The 14,346-nt window shown below is 44.9% G+C and overlaps 1 protein-coding gene across 1 annotated transcript in view; it reads left to right on the plus strand.

The window, feature by feature from the left end:
• Nucleotides 1-14,082, plus strand: part of LOC126547271 (hydroxyacyl-coenzyme A dehydrogenase, mitochondrial-like) — a 29,498-nt gene extending 15,416 nt beyond the window's left edge. The window contains exons 7-8 of the mRNA XM_050195237.2: nt 3,422-3,538; nt 13,779-14,082. Coding sequence (XP_050051194.1) covers nt 3,422-3,538; nt 13,779-13,903 — 242 coding nt within the window. The 3' untranslated portion in view covers nt 13,904-14,082. The remainder of the gene's footprint in view (nt 1-3,421; nt 3,539-13,778) is intronic.
• The last annotated feature ends 264 nt before the right edge of the window (nt 14,083-14,346 follow it).

The raw sequence follows: 14,346 nt of genomic DNA on the forward strand, positions 1-14,346 counted from the left end.
TTATGTGGTAGGCCTCCAAAAGCTCACGCACTGTTTTATTCTTACTTTTTCCTAGAATTTTTATGTTCTTAAGCAGAAGCTCGCAACCACTGCATGCAAGGCAATGAGCGGGCAAGTTCGCTCCTTCTTTATTCCGAATTGAACGGGCATGTTCCCCTGCACGTTCATTCATGCAACGGCCTGTTTGACCCACGTAGATGCCTCCACGCTTCAGCGGGATTTCATACACCACGCCAGTGGCATATATTACATACGTTTCAGCATGTTGTATGCTGCATGCGCTGCCTCGAGCTCCTTGGCTACCAATTCTCGGGCACAAGCCTGCAAGTTTCTGTGGAGCAGAAAAAAACTAAAGGGACACCATGCCTCTTGGCCACTTTTTTTACATTGTGCGCAACATTGTGCATATATGGAACAACTGTAGTCTTCTTTTTTGGCAGCGCCTCATTCATGCTACCACAATTTCCTCTTTTTATCTTCCTAAGAAGATTTTCAGCCACAGCTTATGGGACGTCGCAGGCGAAGCCGGCTGATAGCAGCCTTTCAATTTGATTATTGAAGCTTATGCGCATTGCATGCGGACATGACTTGATAAGTGCAGATTCCAGGCACAAGTTTGCTATTGCTCTCTTGACTATTTTCGAATGCGCGGAATCACACAGCAGTAGCTCTTTCTTTGCTCGTGGAGCGTAGTGCCAACAGACATGGTGTAAGCCCAACTTCAGATTAATATCTAAAAACTGCAAGGACCCACTAGAAGGAAGTAAAGGTCAAGCCCTGCCCATACTGTCTCATTGCCTGGCATGCAGTGAATGCGAGCCTCTGCTTAAGAACATAAAAATTCTAGGAAAAAGTAAGAATAAAACAGCGCATGAGCTTTTGGAGGCCTACTATATAAAGGAAAATGGCGATAAATGTGTTAGCGACACTTCTGTCAAATTGTATCAAAAGGAAAAGATTTTTCTGCGCAGCTGTTGTTGATTACGAGTTGACTTGGGTTTTTCTACTCTCCCCCTCCCATTCTCCTCACCCTTTCATTGGCTGTGATTCTGCATATATATATATATATAAGGCACCTTCACACAAATGAAACCAGTTGATACTTTGCACTCTTTCCGTCTCCGTCGCTTTTTCCTGTGGTTGTCTTTTTGAATGCGGAACTTGGTTCTTCAAAACTATAGCCCGAGTTGTGCCACTGGCAATCTCATGCACGCCGTCACAAGGAGGCCATAGAAGAGGCCATGGGGGTATCGAAGGCATCAATCAGCTGGATGCTGGCATATTTTACTAGTACTGCTGTGGCAGGTGTTAGGAGAAAACCAATCCGATGAGAGAGTGGTTAATATTTGAGGGAACTGGGAGAAGTAATGTACAAAAAGTGTGTAGGAGACCTGTGAGCTGAAATGCCACGTGGATAATGTGTGTGCTGTGATTAGTGGGTGATATACTACATGGCATAAAAGCAACACCACCTTTAGACGAAATCTCTGTTGTGTATGATTCACACACAAAAGTAAATGTGCAAAAGCCAAAATGCTTGCAAAGAAATCAATTTTGATGAAAATCATAAGGTACTACATGACACAAGCTGAGGCATATGTATTTGCGAGGTGATGGGTGTTGTAGGAGTTGGAGGAAATCCCGCCGCTGGCGCCAGTTGTAGGGGTTGAGGACGGACTTTGCGATGAAAAAACTTGGAGGTTTATTTTACATTATTTACAGTGAGACGTCAGTGAACAGTCGTACAGTCATTACGGGCCGGCAGCAACTCGGACGCTGCGGCCCGTCGCAAGAAGTTCGAGAGAAATGAATCGGGGACTGCTCTGGAATCTTCTAGAAAGCTCTCCGTCTGCGTCTTTTAAGCCCTTCGATCTCTGGAAGGCGCGTCATGTTCGGCCAATGGGAGAGCCCGCTCAGATGAAGCCACCTTCGGCCAATGGTAGGCACCCGTGCGGTGCTGTCACACCCGGAGGCTCCCCGCGGTCTTGCCTTGCTGTGGTGCAATGCTCTCTTCAAAGGCGGCGGGTGAGACGCTGCCAGGCCTTCCCGGTACATCACAGCCGTCTTGTTGTCACGGTGCATCACAGCCGTCTTGTTGTCACGGTGCATTACAGCCAGAAGGTTGTCACGGCGCATTACAGCCGTATTGCTTCGGGACCCAATTTACTTGCAACAATGCCGGGCTATCCCTTCGCTTTTTAGCAGAGTCAAGCATTGAATAGCCCAACCGGCGGCGTACGAAGTGGGGGCCCTCATGTTTGCCTGTGCGCGCCTCTCCGCTTCTCAATTAGCTGTGGTGCGATTCGATGTGGTCTGGGGAACTCGAAGGGGGCTCAGGAAACAGCCCCATATCTAACAGTGGGCACGTAACTCTCTTCCATTACAATATTTCACCACAGTGTGCCAGGTTGTGGAATGTTTGCATGATTTTCTGAAGAGATTTAAATATATTTCTTCATGGGATAAAATTACGCATGTTTCTATCATTTTGAAACCTGATCTTTCCATCATACATATAATCTCAGCATATGTTGTGTGTGTTAGATGTGTGTGTGTGTTAGTATAGGAAGAGTTTAAAATGTGCTGAGCACTCTCATTTGCAGCTTAAACTGAGCAAGGCTTCACCATATACAAAATCGTTCAAAATACAAATACACATTTAGGAAAAAATGTCATAAATAGGCATATTCTGATGCCGACATCAGAAGTCGATATTTAGAGTCCTTTAGAAACAATGCTGAACTACTTTACAATGAAACTCCTAATTTGTATTTGTACGTTAAAGAGGCATGGCACAGATGCAAGGAAAAGCATATCAATTTGTGTAAATTTGTTTCTGTAGTGATTTGTTACTAGTTGCAGTAGCACACACGAGCTTAAAGCCATAGCTTCTTCAACAAGCTAGGAATTGTAAAAAGATAGCTCAGGCCTGAAAGGTGGCTAAGAGAAATGTTTGATTGTAAACTACTTACACTAATTACTGCGGAAAATGTTCCTGTTGGGAAGAGATGTGTGACAAAGTGTCCTTTGGCATTTAAAGCCTTTTGAGCTTTGTTAAAAGATGTTGCTATGCTCTATTTAAAGATATGACTGCCTGCCAAAGTGCTCAGTAACTACCTTTTAACAGCAAGTATGGTTAGTGCGCATAATGTTCGTCATTTTTGCCTCCAACACTTTTACAGTACAGGTTAAACAGAATTTTTTCTGCATTGCGAGAACACAGAAAATTATCATTTATTACTTTTTATGAAGGTTTAGGTAAAATGCTAACTGGTAATTATATTTGGATTAGTTACGCTGAACCCAAGAAACAAGCTCCACATGTGTAACTTTGCTAATGCTGTGACAAGATTCCCAGTGTTGCCCGTGTTCATGCCTGCATGGTTGCATATTTTCACTATCTTTTTTCACCATTTCGTAGGTGATGCCAGTGCCCAGGATATAGACACTGCCTTGAAGCTGGGTGCGGGGCACCCAATGGGTCCTTTCGAATTGACTGACTACGTTGGTCTTGATGTTACCAAGTTCATTATTGATGGTAAGAACCTAAACCAGAAGCCACTGTTGGCTTGTTCATGCTGTGTTCCCACTGAAAAAAAAAAAAGAAAGAGAAAAATCACCTTTCCTCTCAAAAAAGAAGTAAAGAGTAGCGATCTTTTTAAGACCTCAGTCCTTAGTTTGTATTTGACATTTTATGATAGTGCCCACCTCTGTCGCCTGCAACCTGTCCAGAATAGTTAATCCCTAATAAATATGCAAATCAAGGAACTTTCCAAGCAAACTGGCGAGTTTTTAGGTGTCGTTCTAGAGCTATCACAGCAGAGAAGGTTGCAGAGTGAATAGTTAATTTTAAGTAGAGACTAGAGGGCTCATTTAAACATCAAGCTCATTAGCTGGTTGACATGTGAGCAACTGCAAAGGCAAGTAAAATGTGAAAATTTGCAGTTAAGCTAATTTTATGTTTGACGAGGTGGTGAAGGTACCATTGTATGAAGTACAGATTACTAAAGTTGACCTCACAGTACACACATTTTTAGCAATTGTCAGCGTGGACATGCCACTAAGATCATACGATGCTGTCGGTTATTATTTCTTGCTTTGTAATTAGTTGCTGTATTTCATAATGGCATTAATTAGTGAATGTGAGCTTTGTGTGTTAATACAATTCCATTGACCTCCCAGATTGTTACCATTATGTGCATGAGACATGTGCACTTGTAATGCTCGCATGTGACATATATACCACTGTTCTGATGTGTATAGGCCCCACAGGGGCATCTGTATAAGCAGGCGTTTGGTGTGTTGCGACACCACATACCCGAGCAGATGAAGGTTGGACCCTCCTGCATGTAGCCGTGCGTGGCTGAGCCATGTCTGGGGAAAGGGGGATCCTGGGGGTTGAGTGGATGCCGAGTATTTGGACCTTTAAGGCCTCTGCTGCAGAGGCAACACACCTCTTTGGCCTCTGCTTCACATAGACGGGGCCTCTAGACTGACCCCCCTGGAGTAAACCGGCAGTCTCCTTTTCCTGTCCTCTTCAATCTTCGTCTTTCTCCTTCACTTTTAATCGTTCTTGTCTTCTCTTCCATTTACTTCCAGCATTCTTGGCGGCAAGGGTTAACCTTGTGTGTCATAACCACCCTTGGTTAAACGTATTTGGTTATAGTGGGAATGTACAGGGGCCGTATTCTGTAGCGGTTCGCTTTGGAACCGGTTCGGTCTGGCTGTTGCCATTGGTCGGCGCTTCGTTGTCGTCGTCCCGCCCACCAGGGATGACAAATTTTGTTGACGTCACACAGGTTGTCAATCATCTGGAAAGGAACCGGTTCCCTGTGACGAGAGGAACCGCGGAGAACTGGTTCGCTCAAGGGTCGCGTGCGGTGGCGAGCATGATGTCGAGGGTTGCTAGGGCAACCGTGGCTGCCGGCTAGTCTCGCGCCAGCTGACGAGCCGGCACCTAGACGAGACGAGCCAGAGACGGCAATGGCGGCTCCTTTGGTTGTGCTGCTGGCGAGCGCTGAAAGACAACGACGCGACGAGAGGCAACGACGCGACGCGTTCAGCATGGCCGAAGAAGAGTTTCGAAGGCATTTTAGGCTCTGCAAAGACATAGTGCGACGTCTTTGCGATGCGCTGGAAGAACATCTCGGACCTCAAATATTTCATGGTGTCGACACTACGATGAAAGTGCTGTGCGCGCTGCGGTTTTTTGCCACCGGGAGCTTTCAACAGTGCGTCGGGAATGAACAAGCGATTGCACTGTCGCAGCCTTCGGTCAGCCGGATCATTACAGCCGTCGCCAAGGCCATTACGGTTGTGGGCAAAGAAAAAGGATGGGTTAGATTCCCATCCACGGCGCAACAGAAAGCCGCCGTCAGCTGCTGGCCCAACACACACACGACGCCTTTGCTAGGTAGGGGTGCTCCTCGACAAATGAAACGAGTATTTTGCGCTGCCTCGCTGAAACAGAACCCAGCCGCCTGTCCTTGTGCGAAGACATCATTTCGGTTTCGGCGCGCGAACAAGTCCAAAACGTAAACAAAGCGAGGCAAGTTGTTTGCATAACGTATGGCACACCACCTAGCGACTAAATAAGAAAACAACACAAATAAAATTACAACTCCCAGTAGCCGTCTGCGCCGCAAGCTCACATTTATCACTGAAAATTATATTTGCAAGTGTTCTATGCAAACCAATGTTTTTTATCAAACCAGCGACATCCTTCAATTGCTATACCATCCCCCAAGTACAAACAAAAATGATGACGTGGTCTTGCGGCAGACCGCCGCTCGTTGATTGGTTCCCCTCACGCCGCCCCATTCCACTCTTTCTTCGAGTGACGTAATCCAGACATAACAGCCAAACTGAACCGGTTCCAAAGCGAACCGCTACAGAATACGGCTCCAGCTGGCATTTGTAGGACCTGTGTTTGCAGGTCCTACAGTGTCCCTTTGTTTGTTGGGCTCCATGGTGGGTGGCTGGTGCTCCTGCTGAAAGAATATCGTTGTCATGGTCGTGCTCTTTTCCTGTGTTACCCAGTTGCGCACAGAAATGTTTCAGTTGTTTTGTGACCAGAAAGAACTTTCCCCGCTACCACGTCATACACAATGTAAAAATAAAAAAGGCAGTGAGAGCTCTATCTCCCTTCCTCGTTTCAAACTGCCTAACAGAGACAATTGGAACCGGCTACAAAGTTAAGAAAACCGTCCTCTTGCACTCTGAGATATGAAACATGAGAAACTGCAGAACCTAGTGTCAGTTGGAGACTTTCCTATTACTGTGACCCTGCACCGCACTATGAACACCAGTCGTGGTGTAATTTCGGATGATGATTTTTGTGGTGTAATTTTGGATGATGATTTGGAGCTAAGTGAGACTGAACTGCTAGCGGGCTGGACTCACCAAAATGTCATCAATGTCAAAAGAATTTTGATGAGGCGTGACGGAGAAGAAATTCTGACCAAGCATCTCATTCTAAACTTCGGCTCAAGTCTCCTGCCTGAGACTATCAAGGCAGGCTATGTAAAGATCATAGTTGGGCCGTATATCCCTAATCCCCTGCGATGTTTAAAATCCCAGAGGTTTGTCCATAGCTCACAGAGCTGTCGAGGTCGATTGACTTGCGCCAAATGCAGTGCTTCTGAACACGTCTGAATGATGCAAGAATACTCCATATCGTCTAAACTGTGATGGGAGCGCGCCGCATACTCGCGGTCCTGCCCATCCTGGAAAAAGAAGAAAAGAAGTTCGGCACGTGTTAACTGTAACACAAGAATGCGAAACCCTGCTGCACATTTAGTAATACATGAAGTTATACAATCGGGGTTAGACTTCTGCGTAGGACATTGGTAATGCGTTAAGTTATACAATCGGGGCTAGACTTCTTGCAAGGCTAACAAGCCACAATGGGACGTACACGTGTGGCACTAAGGTGACCTCCTCAGGAAGACGCAGCAGCACACGCTTACTATGCAGTGGCGTACTTGTGTGGCCGTCTTTGTGAGCCACAAGAGCATGCACACTCTTCCATTGCTCACTGCCGACAACCACCGACAACATTCCGACTGTGACATCAATGCGCAGAGCGCGCGTGCCCCCGCGTTTCTGTATAATGCGAAAGTAGACCTCGAAACGTCATCAACATGCTTATTTTATACACTCATGATGTGGCGCTATCTCCTATGCCTTGTCACGTGCGCTGCCCAATGACGCATGCACTAGTGAGCGAGATGGCTGCAACGCGACGTGTGCAATCAGGCATGCACTAGGCAAACCTTTAGTAAACCAGAACTGTGGAGCAGCTGTGACTTCAGGAAAGCGTGCTCGTCTCGTACCTTGGAGGCCCGGGTTTGATTCCCACCCAAACCAAAATGTACCAAATTTTCTTTTCAAAGCCACGAATTTACTTCGTTTGCAGAAACCTCCCTGAGAACTGTGATGTCATTCTGAGCATTTTTTCACCCGTCTTTTACTCTTTGCGGCATCGGCCATTTTTGTCACGGTGCAGTTTCGCCAAGGTCACCGTCAAGGGTACTGCCAACATAGACACCTAAGGCTTTCGCCTTAAAAGAAATTGTTACAATCAAAGTGAAGCAGAATGCATTGTTCAAAGAGGCACGAAGGCGGGTATCGTACCTGCCAAAGAACAGCTTTGCCAAAGTGGCATGTCAGGGGGCAATGCCACAATGGCTTCCGGCAGCTGTCCAGCCCATCACTCCGCATCACAGGGCCCAAAAAGGGCTCTGTAAGTTGTAAGTTGTATTTCCCGCATTAGACACACAGCACACGTCTTTTACAATATGAACACACAAATATTGCAGTGGGATGTAAGAGGACATCTACACAATCTGAATTATGTTAAAGAACTTCTTCATAAACGAAGCCCAAAGTTCTGTGTGTTCAGGAAACACACCTAAAATTCACCCAGACAAACTTTCTTAGATGCTATGCCATTTTTAGAAACAACCGCAATGATGCTCTTGCCTCATCTGGCAGTGTGGCTATAATAGTAGATAAAAGTCTTGCCTGCAAGCAGTTACAGCTCCGAACGGCCCTTGAGGTAGTTGCCGTCCGAGCACTGCTGTTCAATAAGCTGGTGACTATTACTTCTGTTTACATCCCTCCCAGCTATCAACTTCACAGAACAGAATTTCAGTAGCTTATCAACGAACTTCCTGAACCTTGCATACTAGTAGGAGATCTAAATGCCCATAGCACCCTGTGGGGAGACTCGCGTTGTGATGCGAGGAGTCGCCTAATAGAGTGAGTGAGTGAGTGCGAACTTTATTTAGGTCCTGAGGAGAAAGAATTAAATCAGTCTTGAGCCGTGCACTTGTGGAAAAAAGGAAATTTTCTGCTAGGTAACCCGCCCACCAGGGTGGAGCCGCCGGGTCGCCTAATAGAAATTTTTTTTTTTTCCACAAGTGCATGGCTCAAGACAGGGACTACAATAACTGCTTTCCATGCCAATGCTGGCATGGGAAGAATATTGGCTCTTTCTTATTAAAGGGAGAGCCAACATTCTATAGCGTCACACATAAAACTTTCTCATCAATAGACATAAGCATAGCATCAGGTACAATGATGCTGTACCTCTAGTGGAGCGTCATAAAGAACCCTTACGGAAGTGGTCACTTTCCGGTTGTTCTAATGCTAACAAAACCAAATGAATGCTGCCCACAAGTTCCCAGATGGAAAGTTGATTCATGGGACTCGACATGGTTTCGAGAACTTATGCAGTTGACTTAGGATGATGCCCGTGCACTCAGTATTGATGGTGCAGTGGCATACCTAACAGTGTTTGTTACTGATGCAGCATCAATATGCATCCCACGAACGGAAGGCTTGTCCTCTAAAGAATGCATTGCCTGGTGGATTGAGGAATGTAAGGAAGCATGTAAGAAATAAAACAAGGCGTCGTGTCTCCTTTGTAGCTTCCCAACAGCAGGAAACTTCGACTTCAAACACATTAAGTCACAAGGAAGATGTGTGTGATGATCTGATAAGAGATGGAACTGGCAAAAATATATCTTGAACATTAATTCCTACATTCAAAAAAGAAAAACATGGAACAAGGTAACAAAATTACTATACTGGTCATCTTACCATTTGCCGTTGGTGGATGACCAGGGCAATAGCCTTGAAGACCAATGCTCTTGGCAAACATTTTGAGCATGTGTCCAGTTCGGATAGCTGTTCCGCTTCCAAGCAAGGCACTGGATGGGAAATGCAGTAAAAATGAACCATACAAATATCCTTTTAATGTTGCCAAGTTCAGAGCTTCTTTGAACAGTTGCGGGAAGTCTGCTGCAGGAGCTGACATAATGTACCTAATGATAAAACACCTTCACCCTGACACACAACAATAATATCTGCACAGCAGGATACCTTTCATTGGCATGGAAAGAGGCTATTGTAGTCCCTGTCTTGAAACAGGGAAAAGACCCATTCTTAGCGACAAGCTACCGTCCTACTGCATTAACAAGTTGCCTCTATAAGTTATGATAAATCGTGGATTAGGTCGATTCACAACCAATCATCTCTTAAGGATTGAGGCATACATTGATAAGGCCTTCGCTCACAATTTTTCCTGTCCCTCTTCCTTGATATGGAAAAAGCATACGACACTACTTGGTGATTTGGAATTTTAAGAGACCTCCGGAAATGGGCATATGTGGCAATGTGCTTTATGTAATAGAGAGTTACTTATCAAAGCGCACATTCCAGGTTAGAGTTGGCAATACCTTGTCCAAGCCATTTATCCAGGAAACTGAGGTACTGGAGGGGGGAGTACTTAGTTGTGCCCTTTTTATTGTGAAGATGAACTCTTTACGTTCAGTCATTCCATAAAGTATTTTTTACTATGTATATGTTGATAGATGTCTTACAGTTAGAGATTAGATCATGTAACCTCACAATATGTGAAAGACGGGTGGAGCTTATTCTGAACAAGGTGTCAAAGTGGGCCAGCGAAAATGGCTTTAAGCTAAATCCCAGCAAAAGCTTGCACATCCTTTTCTCAAGAAAAAGAGGCCTGAACCTAGAACTCGACATTGTGCTAGATGGACACCACATAAATGTGAACACAGATCACAAATCTTTAGGCATAATTTTGGACATAGAACTGACGTTCATATCGCACATAAAGCATATTAAGAGAAAATGCTGAAGAACTATGAACATTCTAAAAAAAAAAAAATAGCAGTAACCCTGTCCATCTCAGAAGGATATATCCGGACATCTACTCAGATGATAACTGCAAATTATGCAGCAGGGCTCACGCATCTCTTAGACACATTCTCTGGGAATGTGAAATTATATGCAAAGAAAATGCAGTTTCCCCAGATGAAGCTGCGGCGCGATGGACGGCCGCGTTGCGCAGCTCAAACCTCGAAAATCAACTATAGGCCATCCAGCAAGCCCGTGAGGCGGCGAGGAGACAGGATCTCCGGACCTCCTCGGGGGCGGCCTAGGCCCAGGCCACGAATTTGCCGGATTGTTAATAAAGCTGTTACCACCACCACCACCAGTCTTGCCCAAAAGGCAGAGCATCGATTGCGATAGCGAATTAGCAGACAGCTATTCGAAGTAAGGATAGTAGTATTATTGGCTGTATAAACTTGGAAACATTCTCTTACTAACTGAATGAACAAGCATGGCGTCAGCGCCTACAAGCAAACATGAATGCATCACACTCGGTAAGCGCGGACACTTGCTGCAAAATGCTGCATGCTGATGTGAGCAAGCGCAGCAGCAGCTGCAAGCGAAGTGACGTTCGTGTGGTCTATCGCTTCAACATAAGAGCAGTGAGAACAAAGCGTGCACAAAGGTATAAGCTGTCTGCAGATCCCTTTCAAAATATGCCGCGCGCTACCGTGTGAATACGTGCAAAGTACACACTTGTCAGCAGAGTCAAAGCCGTCCCTTCCCCTCTGCCTCTCATGCTGCCTCTCCACTTTCCTCCATCTATGGCGCACCATATTGAGCCGCAATCGTCGGCTTCCCTCGCGTGCTTTCACTCACACGTACAGCATACGACGCACGGCAATGGTGTTATCGCCCTTGAACTTTGTATGGGACATCACGGCAACGCCAAAAATGCACTTGAAGTGTCCATATAATTTCTATCGCATTAATATTGTCGCATACAACATGGGGTAGTGATCGGAGGTGTCTAACAAACCTCTACAAGCACCTCATATTTACATGATTGGGTTACGGTGCCATAGTGTACCAGTCTGCTACTCCAAGCGCTCTAAAAATGCTGCATCCTGTTCACCACCTAGCCATCCGGCTGGCCACAGGCGCCTATAGGACAAGTCTTGTGGCAAGTCTCTATGTAGAGGCGAACGAGTGGTCGCTCCATCTGCAGTGTTCATACTTAAGCTTTACATATTTTCTGAAAGTGAATGCAAACCCAGAACATCCCTCTTATCTAACCGTAAACGACTTGACATTTGCAATGCTGTCTCATAATCGACCTGCAGCTAGAGAACCGTTTTTTCTGTGCGTTAGAGAACTTTCTGAGGAAATGAGAGTTCCGATTCTTGAGCAAAGCCTGATGGTCCCAGCGAAGCCATTGCCGCTGTGGCAGTGTCATCTTATAAAATGCGACACATCATTCATAGACGTTATAAAACGCGCACCAGAGGCACACATTGGAATGAATTTCCTAGAACTCTAGTCCAAGTACTTGCGGACAGAGTTTAGCACTGGTGCTTCAAAGTTGCATGCCGGCGTTACTTATGCTGCAGTCGGCCCATCCTTCTCAGAATCCGGCTGTTTGTACCCGGAAACGGGCATATTTACAGCAGAGGCCTATGCACACTTGTTGGCTGTATGGCGCATCAAGTAAACAAAACTAGAAAAGGAAATAATCTTTACAGATTCATTGAGCATCGTGAAAAACTTAATCTCTCTAAAAAAGAACAAAAATTCCGTCTTTACTGAACTTAATGAAATCCTCTGTGCTTTTTATGCACCTCATCAACATGTCTTATTACGCCGGGTACCTGGTCACAGAGGCATCGAGGGTAATATGCTTGCCGACCGTATAACCACATCAGTAACCGTAAAACAGTAATTCTTCCATAGTTGTCTCTGTTGTAGATTTAAAGCCCTTCCTACACAAGAAACAGAGGGGCCATTGGCAACGTATGTGGGACACTGAAACGCTTAATAAACTTCACATTATTAAGCCAAATGTAGGAAACTGGCTACCAATAACAAAAATATTACAGTGAGCTTATTATTTGCCATCTTAGGATAGGTCATACGTGTGGCACTCGCTCGTACTTGTTAACCGGCGATGATCCTCCTCTCCGAGATAAATGTGGCAAGATGCTAACAGTCCTTCATGGTTTGTTCGAGTGTCGGGAAGTAGAAACTCAAAGAAAAAGGTACTTTGCCCCTGCATAGAGACAAGATATTCCCCTCCACTCGGTAATGTTTTTAGGCATTGAATCACTATTCGAAAATAAGTCAGCTTTAGTGTTTTTACATGATGCCGGAACATTGAGTGTTATCAGCCCAAGGTATAGATAGCACATCCTCCCTTTACAGGATGCTGCTGCGATAGCATTCTTGTAAAGCACATACCTCCCAGCCCTTGTATTCGAGGGCTTACTGGTGAGGTACGAGTGCTACTACTACTCACACATTGATTAGATAATTTTTAGTAATATTTTATGATAATACCATACACCATTATTGCAATTATTTTAAAATCTGCAAAAGAAAAAATTTGTTGCATAATAGTGAAGACCACATCCATAGTGTTCATTGAAACTGTCAACCAGTAAAAGTTCAATGTACCTCTGTACTGCTTAAGTTTGCAAAGAAAGACACTTAGTGAAGGCAAAAAGAGCAGACAAGTAGGTTGACACTTAGTTGCTGTTCACTGCTTAAAACAGCAATCTCTGCAAATTTAGATTTGAAAACATGGCCATGTCTATTAAACCACCTGAACCACTCTTTATTAAAGTGGAGAAAGGCATTTGAAGTGAAAGTAGGCTATTTCAGAAATACTTTGCCGCAAGAAGTGCTTCAGTGCGTTCAGCAGAAGCGGAGTTATTGGCAATCAAACACGGCCTCCGCTGTACTCCCGTTCCTTCTTCAATGCCTTACACTGTGAAAGCTACGGTGAACTGGAGCATGCCCACAATGCTCCGCCTTCTTAATGTCACCGTGGTGCACTGTTCAACTTTCATTTTGGATGTTAACACAGATGCCACAACTTCCAATTTTGGTGTCTACGACGCGCTAAGCGCAAGCCAAGCGCGGTTGTCCTCAGTGAGTCGCAGTTTGCTTAGCCAGTGGACTGTGGTGGCACCTCGAGGCCCCCGCGGTATCTATGCTATGTAGCAGACCACAGCTACCGATATATGGAATCTGCTTTATTACGAAATAAAGCGTCCAGAAGAGAATGAGGAGCAGGCTTCCATTGAAAAGAGAGCGTTTGAGAGAAAGGTGACTTCGCGCTCCGTTTGTGAGCTCCACGCACCGCGTACGACAGCAAAACTTGGCTGAGATGTTCACAGCAACACATGCTACCTGCAGACTATGTTATTTCACCAAGCCTAAGGGGTGGTTCAGGACCCCTTTATTCTCATCTTTTAAGAAAATTTCTGCCAGTAGAGATGGTCATTTCTTTATCTCTTTATATGCATGAAATATGGCAACACGCTGCCGAATCTATTTGACATCATGCTTTGCAGCTTGTCTATATGTGAACTCTTTAACTTGTCTTGAGTGGTTTCTAAAACAATTTTTTTTTCCAGGCTGGCACAAGCGATTTCCAGACAACCCTCTCTTCAAGCCATCACCACTCTTGGACAAGTTGGTACAAGATGGAAAGCTTGGAGTCAAAAGTGGGGAGGGATTTTACAAGCACAGCAAGAAGTAAAATGGAAGAAAAACATTTTTATTGCGAGGGAAAATGGATAAAAAGAGATGAATATATGTTTTTATATAAACAGTTCTGTGTGTTTAGGTTTGCGAGTGTGTCCACTGCATTACATACTTACTATATATGTGCACTCATGATCATGGAATTAAAATGAAATAAAAATTTTTCCATCTTGACACCCCATGTTTAAAATGCTTTGCTGACAAGCAGGACCACCTATTTATTGTATTAAGCTCTGTTGAACAAGCAGTATGCAGTACAAAGGTGCCAGTAGCGATGTGTGCAAGCACTACATGACCTAAATTAATATGAAACCGCCTGAGGGGTGTGATGCTGGTTCCATAGAAGGTGCCACAGGATGGTTACAGTTTGTGTGGTTACCTGGTCCCGTCACAGCAGAATCGTCAAACAACAGAAGTCGACCTTCTGCTGCTATGTGA

This window comes from Dermacentor andersoni, chromosome 1, assembly GCF_023375885.2.
Source record: "Dermacentor andersoni chromosome 1, qqDerAnde1_hic_scaffold, whole genome shotgun sequence".
Taxonomy (NCBI): domain Eukaryota; kingdom Metazoa; phylum Arthropoda; class Arachnida; order Ixodida; family Ixodidae; genus Dermacentor; species Dermacentor andersoni.